The 14063-nt window shown below is 38.0% G+C and overlaps 2 protein-coding genes across 6 annotated transcripts in view; one reads left to right on the top strand and one right to left on the bottom strand.

Annotated features, from left to right (window-relative positions):
• Positions 1-39: 39 nt before the first annotated feature.
• lzic (leucine zipper and CTNNBIP1 domain containing) lies at positions 40-2772 on the top strand. The gene is made up of 7 exons (XM_023277289.3): positions 40-191; positions 448-569; positions 662-797; positions 1183-1281; positions 1405-1500; positions 2218-2299; positions 2385-2772. Exons 2-7 carry the CDS (start codon positions 469-471, stop codon positions 2438-2440), a joined length of 570 nt encoding a protein of 189 aa, XP_023133057.2. The 5' UTR covers positions 40-191; positions 448-468; the 3' UTR covers positions 2441-2772.
• A 1783-nt stretch (positions 2773-4555) lies between these two features.
• clstn1 (calsyntenin 1) overlaps positions 4556-14063 on the bottom strand; it is a 43685-nt gene continuing 34177 nt past the window's right edge. For 4 of the 5 annotated variants that reach the window (XM_023277258.3, XM_023277260.3, XM_023277259.3 and 1 more), the window contains 3 exons: positions 13896-14031; positions 9770-9954; positions 4556-7766 (listed from right to left, as the gene is read on the bottom strand). In XM_023277258.3, the coding sequence (XP_023133026.1) occupies positions 7572-7766; positions 9770-9954; positions 13896-14031 (516 nt within the window). In that variant the 3' untranslated portion in view covers positions 4556-7571. The remainder of the gene's footprint in view (positions 7767-9769; positions 9955-13895; positions 14032-14063) is intronic. The other variant, XM_055012566.1, reaches the window with a different exon arrangement.

Below are 14063 nucleotides of genomic sequence, written 5' to 3'. Positions count from 1 at the left end.
AGCTACATTCACAATCACAAACCCTGAAAGCTCCAACGAGACGACATTTAGCAGCCGTTTTTGATTCTATTAAGTGCTTGTTTTTTAGTGGAGACAACTTCGGCGTTTCTCTTATTTTTTTTTTGTAATACATTCGACAATATTTTACTTGTCGTACGACTGATTTTCAGCTGTTTACAAAGAGAGTCACGGTGAGTTGTTTTGTGTTAGCATGCTAGCTAGCTACTCAGCTAACTGAGGAACTTTAAGTGTTTGCACGAGTTTCCATCATTGATATTAATCCAGTTTATAAATCTACTAGTTTATAACAGTTGTGTTGTATTGGGAGCTTCGACGACGCCATTCTGATGCAGTCTAATTAGCATGGCAGATTAAGTTATCTGTGGACAACAACACTCAGTAAAACCTGTTGTAATCTGACTGTTTATTCTCTGTTTTGCTTCTCAGGAGGTTTGATTTGAACTGAAGATGGCTTCTCGTGGGAAATCAGAAACTGGTAAACTGAGACAGAATATGGAGGAACAACTCGACAGACTGATGCAGCAGCTTCAGGACCTGGAGGAATGCAGGTGCAGTGGAGAGAAACTGATTGAATCCAAAGCACTTCTAAATGTGTTATATCCTGTGTCTCGGTTTCTTATCATTTCTTTGTTTATTCCAGAGAAGAACTGGATGAGGAAGAGTATGAGGAGACAAAGAAGGAAACCTTGGAGCAACTGGAGGAATTCAATGACTCCCTGAAGAAGATAATGACCGGAGACATGACGCTTGTAGATGAACTCAGTGGAATGCAGCTGGTATGGACGATAAATGCAGTTTAGTTTTTTTACATACTAGCAATTCACAACACAAGTCATCTCAGGGAACTTCACACAGTAAGGTGAAAGGAGAAACCTAACACATCTGAGGAGGGCATCCATCTGCCTTGACTGGTTGGTGTGAGGGTGAAGGGGAATGACAATGAAAACACTGGGGAGGTTGGTGAGGCCAGAAAGTAAACTTTAGGAACCACAAGTGAACCTGAACTCTGAGATTTATTTTATGTGTGAGTTAAGGGAAATATCCTGGTTAAAAATTAACAAACCCTGAATATAAAAGGAAACAAAGAGTGGTTATAACTTGTAGTAGAAGTAACTAAAACAAATGAATGATTTGTGAAATGTTAAAATCTTTCTTCATCAGGCGATCCAAGCTGCCATCAGTCAAGCGTTCAAAACCCCAGAGGTGATCCGACTTTTTGCCAAGAAGCAGCCGGGACAGCTGAGAACCCGACTAGCAGAGGTTTGGACTAGTTTCCTTATCGTTTAAAGCAAAATTCATGAAATTACTCGGTCACTCCCTGGTGTTTATCTGTACCCTGCTGGGCCTGAAAATTGTCCCACTGCTGTGTGACATTCTGCACAGATGGACCGAGACGTGATGGTGGGGAAGCTGTCGAGGGACGTGTACACGCAGCAGAAGATGGAAATCCTCACAGCCCTGAGAAAACTGGGAGAGAAGGTGAGGAAGACGTGTTTTTTTCCACAGAATCTCAGATGGTTCAGCGGCTTGTGCTCATGAGTCCACATGAATAAAGCTGCATAGATCTGTGTTAGTCATGTAGCTGCACTAGACTGACTTACTAAAAACGCTTCAGTCTTTCTCCTAAAGGAGCTGCGATGTTTTAAACATGTGGGTCAATATATAACTGAGGGACTTTTGAAGTCCATGGGATACATCTTGCATCCATTTTTATTAAAATGAAAAAAAACTAATGTTTTTTATGTTCATTATGATCATGTCTTTACAAATTACAGAATTATTAATTATGGAAACAATCACTTCTTAATAAAATATGACTGGATATCACTAAAATGTCAACTAAATAACCGAATGAATTTAGTTAATTCCAGATCACATGACCTGCTCCATGTTTTGTGTATCTGTTTTGTCATTTGGTGTCTTGTTTTTGTCACTTTGTGTCTCGGTTTTGTCCTTTCGTGCTTCAGTTTTGTCGTTTTCGGTGTCGTTTTTGTCATGTTGTGTCTCGTTTTTGTCATGTTGTGTTGCAGTTTTGTCGTTTCCCATCTCGTTTTTGTCGTTTCCTGTCTTGTTTTTGCCATTTTGTGTATTGGTTTTGTTGTTTCATGTCTCGTTTTTTGTCTTGATCAACTATGTAAACTATGATCCAAAAAGTCCTGTAATTATATACTGACCCATGTTCTTATTTTCTTACAGCTCACTTCAGAGGATGAGACTTTTCTCACTGAAAATGCTACAGCTCTTCTGAGCCATTTTGAAAAAGTGACGGCAAACCTGGGTGAGCATCAACATGTTTCTCCTATAATCTTCAATCTTTTTGAGTGAATATTCATGTTTATCTTGTTTTGCCTCCTTTTTTTCAGGGTCTGAAGACAAAATTCTGGCTTTAGCTAGCTCTGGAGTGAAAACCAAAGCGTAGCGATTCTACAAAAATGTTCATTTTAGAGTCTGTGGTCTCACCCAGAGAGAAATGTGCCAATCGATCATGGATTTTGTAAATAATCAGTGCACTTTGGGGTGTTATTGTAGACGCTAACACTTTTTAACAGTATTGTTTTTTACTTGTCGACTTTTTTAAATGTCAAATCATGATCAGTGTATAATTGTATTATAGGTACGAGCATGTGATTCGTTAAAGATGAATGTAGCCGACGGTGCGAGGAGAAGATTCTGTTGACGTGATTCGTGCTGTTTATTCTTTATTGGGTTGCTGTGTCTGTTTTAAAACATGACAATTCAACAGTGCTGTTTTTGAGGTGTTCATGATGTGGATTATTTAAAGTAAAGTGTGCTGCCTGCAGGGTTTTGGACTGAAGAACATCAACACCAGAACTCTCTAGTAACTTAATTACACAACGACACCAACACTGGGAAGCAATAATGTTAGCAGGAAGCATAGAAAAGGTGCAGGATGCTCTATATGCACTAAGATTTGACTGGATGCAGGATTCTGTCTGCTAATCACCTCTTTCATAAGAGTTTTTAAAAACGTATCAGCATAAAAAACATGCAGATTGTCAGTTAAGAGTCATAAAAGTTTAGAATAAAATGCTGGGTGACCTGATAGAAGTGTTTTGGGTGTATAACACCGGACTAGTTGCTGCATTTTTTTGCCAATAGTTTTGTTCCTGTAGATTATCCCCATCTTCAACTCAAAAAGAAGTGCAGTTGGGTTCATATTTGGGGAAAAATGTGGTAGATTTGACACGTTTGGGAGCTTTTGACTACGTTCTTTGATTGTCGAGCTGTTTAAACTTGACGGTATTTTAAAAGTTTACAGTAATTAACTTAGATTATTCAGGTCTTACTGCCAGAATCAGTGTTGATATTTAGTTTTGATGTCATGCTACTTTGAATGTGAGTAAAAAAAGAAAGAAAAACAAATGGTGTTTTATTTATTCACTTCACCCAGGGGTGTCCAACATGAGGCCCGTGGGCCAAAACCGACCCTCCAGAGGGTCCAATCCGGCCCTCAAAAATTACAGAGAAGACATTAACTGCAGATTATAAATTTGTAAAGCTGTAAATTTATAATAATTTCTGGACTATGACAAGGTTTTAATCATAAAGTAAATTGCTAGATTGTTCATTGTTTTGTTATTTTGAGTCATTTTTGTAATATTTTGTCGTTTTTTGTCAGATTTTTGTCATTTGTTTGATGTTTTTGTCATTTTGTTTACTTTTTGTCTCGCTTGTGTTTTTTGTCGCTTTGTAACTTTTTTCTCGTTTTTGTTTTGTTTCGTGTTGTCTCATTTTTTGTAAAATTGTCTTGTTTTTTGTGTGATTTTTGTTGCTTGTCTCATTTTTTTGACGTTTTGTTTCTCATTTTTGTTGTTTTGTGATTCCTTTGTGTCTTGCTTGCGTCGTTACTCTATTCTTGTCGTTTTGTTTCTCACTTTTGTCATTTTGCATCTAATTTTTGTAATATTTTGTCGTGTTTTTTGTTGTTTATCTCAAGTTTTTGTAGTTCTGTTGCTCGTTTTTGTCATTTTGTGTTTCCTTTCTGTCTCACTTGTATTTTTTGTCTTGTATTTGTCATTTAGTTTTGCTTTATTCATTTTGTCTCGTTTTTATTTCTTGTCTTTTTTTTTGTCATTTTGATCATAAACTAAAATACGGTATCATTCAGTTCCAGACAGCTGTGACTAAATGTTGTGTTCCTTTGTAGACACACTGTGATCTGATTTTTCTTAAGAAATTTCAGGTTGTTCATAATTTTTTGTGAAAAAAATACTTCTTTAAATGTGAACATTTTCAGAACGTACTTTTTGGCAGTAAAACAAAGGAAACATTAGGAGTTGTGGTTATTTATAGGTTATTATGCTGTGATTTTATTGGTCCACGGAGATCTAACTGGGCTGAATGTGGAACCTGAACTAAAATAAGCGACACCCCTGGTTTAACCTCAGATTTTCACCACCAGAGGACGCTAGCGCTCAACATTTCAAACGTTTGCTTCCCTGGGTGTGTTCCCATACAATAAAACTACAATTACAGCAGAACAAACAGCCGAGAAAAGCAGAGCAGACAGAAGTTATTCCCCATCTCATCGTCCTTTATTTTTGTTTACGAGCAAGCATCAACTTCACTACAATTTGCCTTTCAATTGGTAGAAAAGTGAGAGCAGCTCCAACAAGCACAAAGGAAGCATCCAACCATCCCGAAAACATCGTTGCCGTCCGTTCTGAGCAAACTTTTAAAAGAAAACCCCCCAAAATAAAACAAAAAATAAACTCACATCTGGAGTGTGGTGGATGTGTGAAACAAGACAATCTGAGAATCAGTAGTGTGTCACATCTCCTTTCTCACTCCAGTCTCACAACCCCACATGGAACGTACACAAACCCGTGGTTCATGCAAAGTCAGTTAAACCCCTCAGTGTTGTTACGGTATGGCTGCAATTCAGGTTGTTAGGCAGTGACATTCATCTGGACCGACAGCTCTGGGGCTGATCAGAAAGAACAGAAACCGGGAAATGGTGGAGTCTCGACTGTGAAGACATCAGTGACCCGCCTTATTGTTAAACTTCAGCTGAAATGTGGACATGAAGTGGAATGAAACTGGTGAGAACCTCGGAGTCGACAGGCTTTTTATGCTTTTGTGAATTTCATGCTGCCCTCAAAATCATTTCTCGACAACTCAGGCAATAATAGGACACCGTTCCAAAAGAAAAAGAAAATCACCTTCCACTATACACAAATAGGTCAGTTAACAGTATACCCATGTATGCTGCCAAAGCATTTAACGTACTGTACATCTTTTTAAAGGTGGATTCCGTCAATATGATTTAGTACAATATCTATAGAAGGTACAATATGGATCTACTTCCTCTACACATCAACAAGGACACGTGACATCTATGTAAAATGTTCTCACTTTTTAAGAAACCTAGCGGTGGACTAGTGTTACGACAAACTGAGAGATCCCCAGCTAGCACTGAACCAATAAAAAAACAAAAGTTGCCACAAATAAAAGAGCATGGATAAGTGTTTTTTTTTTTGTTTGTTTGTTTGTTTTGTTAGACCCGCTATTTACTCTATGATCGGCAAAAGGCACTCCCATCTCAGCCGGCTCACACCTGATCCCCCACCTGATCCCCCACCTTTTGCTTTTATTCGTCACGGAGAGGAGATCGTTCACTACGTTTAAAATAAAATCATGAATTCACTGAACTTAAAAGTCCAAAAGTAGCCTCGAAACTGTCTCAATTTTGGCCTCCGGAAGCAGATTCACAAGCAACATGAACTCCTTTCTGCACGCTGCGACGCCCCAAACCTGGTCCGTTTAACTCGGGTCCCTAAAAAGCATGAAACGAACACTAAATATTTCTGGGGTGAAGGTACATCGTTTTTATCTGGTTCTGTGAAAGATATATACAACAGTGATGGACGACAGTGTCTGAGAGGAGACAGAGGTCGGACACGTTTTCCCAATCAATTGTATACGCTTCATACTAATACCAGAAGGAAAATAAGTTTACCAAATGTAAACAAATATCTTAGAACAACTCTACAGTACAGTTCCATGTACAATAAAATCTAGTGGTCTACTGCAAAAAATATCTCATTTGAAGATTCCAACAATAAGAGATGCGTTTTTAAAGTGTTTTCCTGCCGTCACACAACAGACTGCCACTCTTTTGCAATAAGAAAACAGTTTAAAAACATATCTGATAAACGTATTATTATTATTTCAAGGTTAAATAGCCGTGCCATGGAAAATAAACTCGCCACGAAGAAATTCTGAAATTCATTCCACTACTCGACCGGCCTCCACTAAAGCTGTCGGTCATAAATATGCTTCTTCAGTAGTGTGGAAGGTTTATTTCTCTCCTTCCTACTCCTGTCAGCGCAGTAGGACTGGGATAACGGACGAAGGCTTTAAAGCTGCTGAGGAATAAAGAAAAGAGCTCTCTGCTGGTCCAAATACACGCAGAAATTATTTTAGTACCCATATTTGAAGATCAACAAGCTCGATTCGTACGTTAGCATTTCTCTGATTACTCTCGACGTAAAAGAAAAACAAAATCCCTTCTGTACAACAGTGAGATCTACTGGGAATGAAAACACACTTAACGCCAGGAGTAGAGCACTGCCACCTGTGCAAGCAAAGCAAAAGCATGGATGAAACCGTCGACCGAAAGCTAAAGAAACGGTTTTACTCCTCGCAAAGAAAGAAAGAAGAACAGGAGACACAATGGACGCCACTTTGTCGTGGAAACCTCCGCTGAACAGTCCTGGGTTTCTCGTCGTGAAGCAGACTTTTTGTACAAGCATGATGGAACGGCTTTTGCAGAGATTTAGCGACATGCTACCGCCTGTGTGACACGAATATTCTACATTACATACTGCGTCGTTTTAGATATTGGACCCGCTGAGTAGGCCGCCACTAACACATCGACTAATTACATGGTTTCTTTATATTTACAAAAGTCTTTAAAAAGCAATTTATTTCTCTACACATGACTTTCCAAATGTCCTCATGCACTAAAAGAAGAAAAGAAAGAAAGAAAAGAATGCAGTCTACTTGTTAAAAGCGTCGTTTTTGTTTCACTGTGGTCTCAAGTCAAAGCTATCTGTGAGTTTAGCAAATCTAAAAGCATTAGCAAAGAATTTACATTAGGAAAACAGAAAATTATTCTCCTTCTGAAAGCCTTACGTCTGAGAGAAAAAAAAAACAAAGTGCAGGGTTGGCTTCCTCACACAGTTCAAAACAAATGTAGGCCAAGTTTTCCTGGGAATTAAAATATAATAAATAAAAAAGTAAAAATCAGCAATCCGGTGATGACTACACTACACTGAGTACCACCACTAAGATAACAACAGGAAAACCTTGACCAGATATACGCTGAAGGGAACTTTTGTTTTTCCTTTTCTCTTTTTTGTGTTTGTTTTTTTTTTTTACATCATGGCTCCTAGACATGAAACTGTAGGGAGGGGAGTGTGTGACGCAGTGAGTGAGTGTGAGGTGGTGGTGGTGTGTGTGTGTGTGTGTGTGTGTGTGTGTGTGTGTGTGTGTGTGTGTGTGTGTGTGTGTGTATTGTGTTGTTTTCAGTAGGTGAGGGTAGAGTCGTCCCACTCCAGCTGCTGCTGTCTGCTCGCCCCCTGCTGGTCCTCCGGCTCGCCGCCCTCCTCGTCCTCGCTGCTCTCTGACTCGGCGCTTGTGATGTCGTCTTCCTCCTCTCCGTCCTCGCTCTCCTCCTCCTCTTCCTCCTCCTCCTCGCTGCTGTGCTGGTCCTCGTACGTCTGCGTTAGAGACAGAGAGAAGGTTTGCAGAGTCTCTTTCTGAGACATTTTATGATACGCTGGTAGGTAGGGCTCCATCTGCAGTCCCAATCCGACAATATTTCCTAGATAATACACAATTCAAGTGCACTAAATTGTAATAATCTGCTCTTTTATTATATTACGTACAGTGTAATATCTATTTATTGTGATTACATTGTGCTCTTTTGTCTTCTCTTACTTGCTGCAACTCAAAGAGCTGCTAAACTGCCTTTTGTTTCTGTCTTACAGTGACAATATTCTAATAAAGTCAATCCAGTGTATGTTTGACAACTAAAACCATGCCTGCTTCTGAATTTAACTATAACTGTTTGTATGATGTTCACAAAGCAACCAGTAGACTTCTGGGAGGACAGAAAGACTCATATATCTTGATTCCACACTGTGTTTCAAGAGCCACATTAAAAGAATGTCTAACACAGTGAAATTCAACCTGAACAATTTTAGACAGATTAGACCTTTCATAACCCTTGGTGCTGCTAGAATGTTTCTACATCCCATGATATTATCACACATTGAATACTGGATGACATGTTGGTGGCTGACAGGTGTAAATACACACAAAATCATAGAATCGCTATAAAAAAATCATTAAAGGTCTTCGATAGAAAACCAGCATCATATCATGTCTGTAGTATCTTAGAGAAGTACAACTTATTGAGCTTTGAGAATTTTAAAAATGTTAAATTTGCTTGTTTGATCTACAAAGTGTTCCATGGACTCACCCCACCCCTCATGTCTGACTTTCTTAACCCTCCTGTTGTCCTCATTTACAGGCACCAAAAAATATTGTTTCCTTGTCTGAAAAAAAATCCAAAAATTCAGCAAAAAAATTCCACAAATTTCTGAAAATCTGCAAAACCTTCAGGAAGAAAATTCCAATAATTGCTTAAAAGTTTCCCTTAAAAGTTTTATTTAAAAAAAAATCCCCAAATTAGGCAAGAAAATTCTTGTAAATATTTTCAAAAAATGAGTAAAAATCTTCCAAAAAAATCCTAAAAATATCTAAAGTGATTCCATATATATCAGTAAAACTTCTAACATTTTCTTTAAGAACATTCACATAAAAATCAACCAAAATCCAGTTAAATTCGCTGGATTTTGGTTGGTTTTTATGTGAATGTTCTTAAGAAACATTTTTAACATTTCTTTTTTTCCACCAAAAAATGTTCAAAGATTTCCCAAAAATGTTGAAAATGTGGACATCAGAAGTTTCACTGTGAAAATATATTTTTTCCACATTTCCAAACTTTAAAATGGGGCAATTTTGACCCGCAGAACGACATCATCATGTATTCCTAGAACTTAAAGATTAAATGTGAATTATGCCCTGTTATGGAGAAAGTTTGGATTTCAACACTCAAATTTATTCAAATGTCTGAGGTCTCAATTAGTGGAGCCGTTCTTTCCTGCAGCAAACCAACTTTGTTATTTAGGCGTCTGTAAATACTGCATGACTAAAGCAAGTCAAACACGGTAGTTAAGAAGCTCGACGCTGGACCATTAGCGGCTAGCAGCAAAGTGAAAATGATTAATTAAATGACTCAGAACTACATGAGTCCACTGTACAAACATTTATATCCTGCCCACGAGCTGACTCATTAACTTCACTTGGGACTTTTGCACGACGACAATGTTGTTTTCTTAAACCCTGAAGAGTCGAACCGGATACAAAAATAGCCCAAATGTGATTCTTTCATTTCATTTAACGCTGCTCATATATCTGCAGCACAGTCTCTCCTCTCATCCCCACAGAACTGTCAATTATCAGAGTTCACATAAAACTAGGTCGCAGCATCACCCAGAATGCAACAGCAGGTGAAAAGCTGTCTAGACTGCAACCTAAACACACTCTTTTCTTTTTTTTTTTTTAGAGCAGCACTTTGTTGAACAGTGTCACCAGCTAATCACACTAAAACTTTGCATTTATTTTGCCTCCATGCAAACAGTACGAGTCGTTCTACCTCCATGGGGTTGACGGTGATGGTCAGGGCCGAGTCGTCCCAGTCCATCTCGTTCTCTTTGCCGTTCTCCTGGTCTCTCATGGTGCGTTGGTGCGCAGCTCGGATGCGGAACACGCCCAGGATGATCATGAACACCAGGAAGCTGACGCACACCACAATGACAATGGTGGCAGCGCTGGGAACCACTATGAGGACGCAAACGCACCGACAAACACAGAACAGAATGATGGGTTAGATCAGAGTTGTCAAACTCATCTTAGTTCAGGTTCCACATTCAGCTCAGTTTGATCTGAAGTGGACCAGACCAGCAAAATCACAGCATAATAACCCATAAATAACCACAACTCCAAATGTTTCCTTGGTTTTAGTGCCAAAAGTACATACTGAAAATGCTCACATTTAAGTTTTTTTTCTTACAAAACATTATGAACAACCTGGAATTTCTTAAGAAAAATAAATTCAATTTCAACAACATTATACCTCAGTTTATCATTTACACATTACAACTTCCAGATCACAGAGTGTCTACAAAGAAACAAAACATTTAATCACAGGTATCTGGAACTGAATGATATAGTACGTTACTTTATGATCAAAATGACAAAAAAATAACAAAAATGCGACAAAAAACAACGAATAAAGCAAAACACAAAATGACAAATGTAAGACAAAAACAAAATGACAAAAACGAAACAAAACTACAAAAACATGAGATAAACAACAAAAGTCAGACAAAAAAACAACAAAAACAAGACAAACTATTACAAAAATGAGACACAAAATGACAAAAGCGAGAAACAAATGACAAAAAACAGACAAAGGACGCAAACACAAAACAACAAAAATGAGAAACAGCGACAAAAACATGAGACAAGCAACAAAAATCAGACAAAAAAAGACAAAAAAAAACAAAAACAGGACAAAATATTACAAAAAACAGACACAAAATGACAAAAGCAAGAAACAAAACAACAGAAAGACAAAAACGATGCAAGCGAGACAAAGGAAACACAAAATGGCAAAAATGAGAAACAGAGCGACAAAAACGTGAGACAAGCAACAAAAATCTGACAAAAAACAAAAAGAAAATTTTACAAAAAAATGAGACGCAAAATGAAAAAAACCAGACAAATGACACGAAACAAAACAAAAAGGGGACAAAAAAGTTAAAGCGACAAAAAAAAGGACAAACACAAGACAAAAGATGATTAAAAAGGAACACAACAAAAAATAGAAAACACAAGCGAGGCAAAAAGGAAACAAAATGAAAAACACGTGAGACAAACGATAAAAATCTGACAAAAAAAACAACAAAAACAAGACAAAATATTACTAAAATGAGACACAAAATGACAAAACAACAATGAACAATCTCGTATTTTATGATCAAAACAACTTGGTCTAGAATTATTTTAAATTCATAGTTTTATAAATTAATCTGCAGTTGATGTCTTCTCTGTAATTTTTACACTTTGAGGGCCAGATTGGATCCTCTGGAGGGCTGGTTTTGGCCTGCGGGCCGCATGTTTGACACCCCTGGGTCAGATGGTAACTATCCATATGTACATAAACATGTTTTTTCTTTTGTGGGGAGATGCAGCTTCCTCGTCTGTCTGAGGACATTTCAAGGGCTTTAGCTTGACGGTGTGCCGGCGCTGATGACAACAGGCTCTTAGCAAACGGCACATCGATGCTTTCAGCAGCTATAGGTGTGTGTCTCTCTTTAAATAGCTTTGCCAGTCTTCCGCCAACCTGCTTTACTTTGCCCCACATTAGCAGAGACGGGCCTCTCTTGTGCGGCGGGAAGCTTAGTGAGCCTGACAGCCTAGAAGATTACCGGAGCCAGAAAATAAAAGGTTGCGCTCAGAGCACCGCGTGTACAGATGTCACAGACAGCACTCAAGTGTAATCCCTAAACTTGTGCCATTAAAAAAAAAAAAAACAGGCAAACAACCAGTGTTTCATGTGTCCTACTTCTGGTTAATAGACTATAATCCATCTGCAGCTATGCTCGCCATAAATGACACCAAATCTTCATCTCAGCACAACAATTAAGCAGATTACTGGTTTGATTATGACATTTAGTACTCATTTCAACAAATCAGTGACATCTGAAAAAACACTGTACCTTCCTGTCAATTTATAAAGTCATTCTGTATTCAACCTCTAAAATTCAAAACCCTCTGGTGAGGCGTGTTAATTCCTAAATAAAAAAAGTCAAATTTACACCACTAATGATAATAAGAAACTATAAAAACAGAAAGAATGCTCAGATTTTCAACTTTCCAATGGCACTTGACCTAATCCGACTAAATTGACTTTTCGGTGCCGTTGGGAAAAACAACCAAAACTAAATCTGGATATTTCATCAGAATCACGTGTCTCATTTAGAAATATGCCAAAAACAGGCTGTTGATAAACCATTACTGACTTAGCTGTGGCAAACAGTCATGTGACAAAAATCCAGTGATTTTTTTCAGCTGAACTGGAATAAACTGTAGGCTGGAAAGAAAATGACAAATGCATGTAGTAAAATGAATATAGCCACTGCTTTATCTAGCATTTTAAAATCTGTGGAAAACTGTTGCACGTTGATTCCATTTTTATTTTTTCATCACTACATGCACCTGTTAAGTGGAATTGAAACTGATATTTAGCTTTTGTTCTCATGTTCTTAACAAGAGCACCAGTTCAGGACAAAAGGACAAATGTTCACTTTTTCTTTTTTTACTCTGGTGAGATGATAATCTAATGTACCATTCGTATGGGATCAGTATCACCTCGGGACCAATGGTGATTTGTAATAACTGCGGAGGATGTCTGTGATCTTAATCCCATGCGAATGCACCATATCTGTAATTTGTAAAATAAAAATTCCACCACAAATTACCATAAATCGCTACACACTGATGTCCTGTCATAGTACTAGTCCTGTGCGAATCTGCATCTCAGTGATTGGAGGGTATTTTAGTTGTTATTTTTTTATTGCAAGCCTTGTTCTACCTCTTTCCTGATTAAATTCTGGAGGCTGCAGTGGAAATTATTGACAGTATTTTAGGCGCAAATGCAGGAGTAGGTCGATACACAACAGGCCTGTGGATCATTCACAGAAACGGCAAAATCAGATCAACAAGAAGAGCAAAATTTGTGAGGATGTTGAGATGGATGAGATGCGTAGCAGCATGCGGTGAGAAACATTTTCTAGGCCTATCTTTCAACAGGCTTGATGCGACCCATTATCCCGACAACGCTGCCTGCTGTTCTCGCGTAACGTTGCTGCTTTGACATATTTACTGTTGCCACGACGACTACATACCACGTGACAACAGCGGATGTTGCGATGTGCACAGATTTGACATCATATCCAAGCTGTAATGTCAGTAAATTCGAGTAAAACACAGACTTTGCTTCTCCACTGCAAGAAACACAGACGTGGCGATAATTCACAAATTACCTGAGATCAACAGGTAATACTGATCCCATACGAATAGTACATAAGTGCTTAACCCTCCTGTTGTCCTCATTTACAGGCACCAATAAATATTGTTTCCTCGTCTGAAAAAAATTCAAAAATTCAGCAAATAAATTCCCCAAATTTCTGAAAATTTGCAAAACCTTCAGGAAGAAAATTCCAATAAATCCTTAAAAGTTTCCCTTAAAAGTATTATTTTTTTAAAAATCCTCCAAATTTGGCAAGAAAATTCTTGTAAATATTTTCAAAAAATGAGTAAAAATCTTCCAAAAAAATCCTAAAAATATCTAAAGTGATTACATATATATCAGTAAAACAAAAAAGCAACCAAAATCCAGTGAAATTCGCTGGATTTTGGTAGATTTTTTTTGTGAATGTTCTTAAGAAACATTTTTAACATTTCTTTTTTTTCCACCAAAAAATGTTCAAAGGTTTCCCTTTGTGGACAAATGTGGAAATGAGAAGTTTCACTGTGAAAATATTTATTTTTTTCCACATTTTCAAACTTTAAAACGGGTCAATTTTAACCCGCAGGACGACACGGCTTAAATAAAGGGGCTTTCTATGCAACACATTCCTGATGTATATGTCACAAAGGACACAAAAGAAAAGTCCTGTATTGTATTTTAACTCAAATATTTCACGTTTCTGTACCTGAGGCCTGGTGAGCGTTGACCAGGTTGTGACCTGACAGATCCACTGAGGCATGATGGACGGGGTTAATGAAGTTGGGCTGCACCATGGCGTTGTTGGAATGCTCCATAGGATTGGCTGTGTGGATTACATTTACCTAAGGAGAGAAAAAACACCGTCACACATGTA

Source organism: Amphiprion ocellaris, chromosome 8, assembly GCF_022539595.1.
Source record: "Amphiprion ocellaris isolate individual 3 ecotype Okinawa chromosome 8, ASM2253959v1, whole genome shotgun sequence".
In the NCBI taxonomy this organism is placed as follows: Eukaryota; Metazoa; Chordata; class Actinopteri; family Pomacentridae; genus Amphiprion; species Amphiprion ocellaris.
Note: the sequence above shows the minus strand (reverse complement) of the source record. Positions and strands in the feature narration are given on the sequence as shown.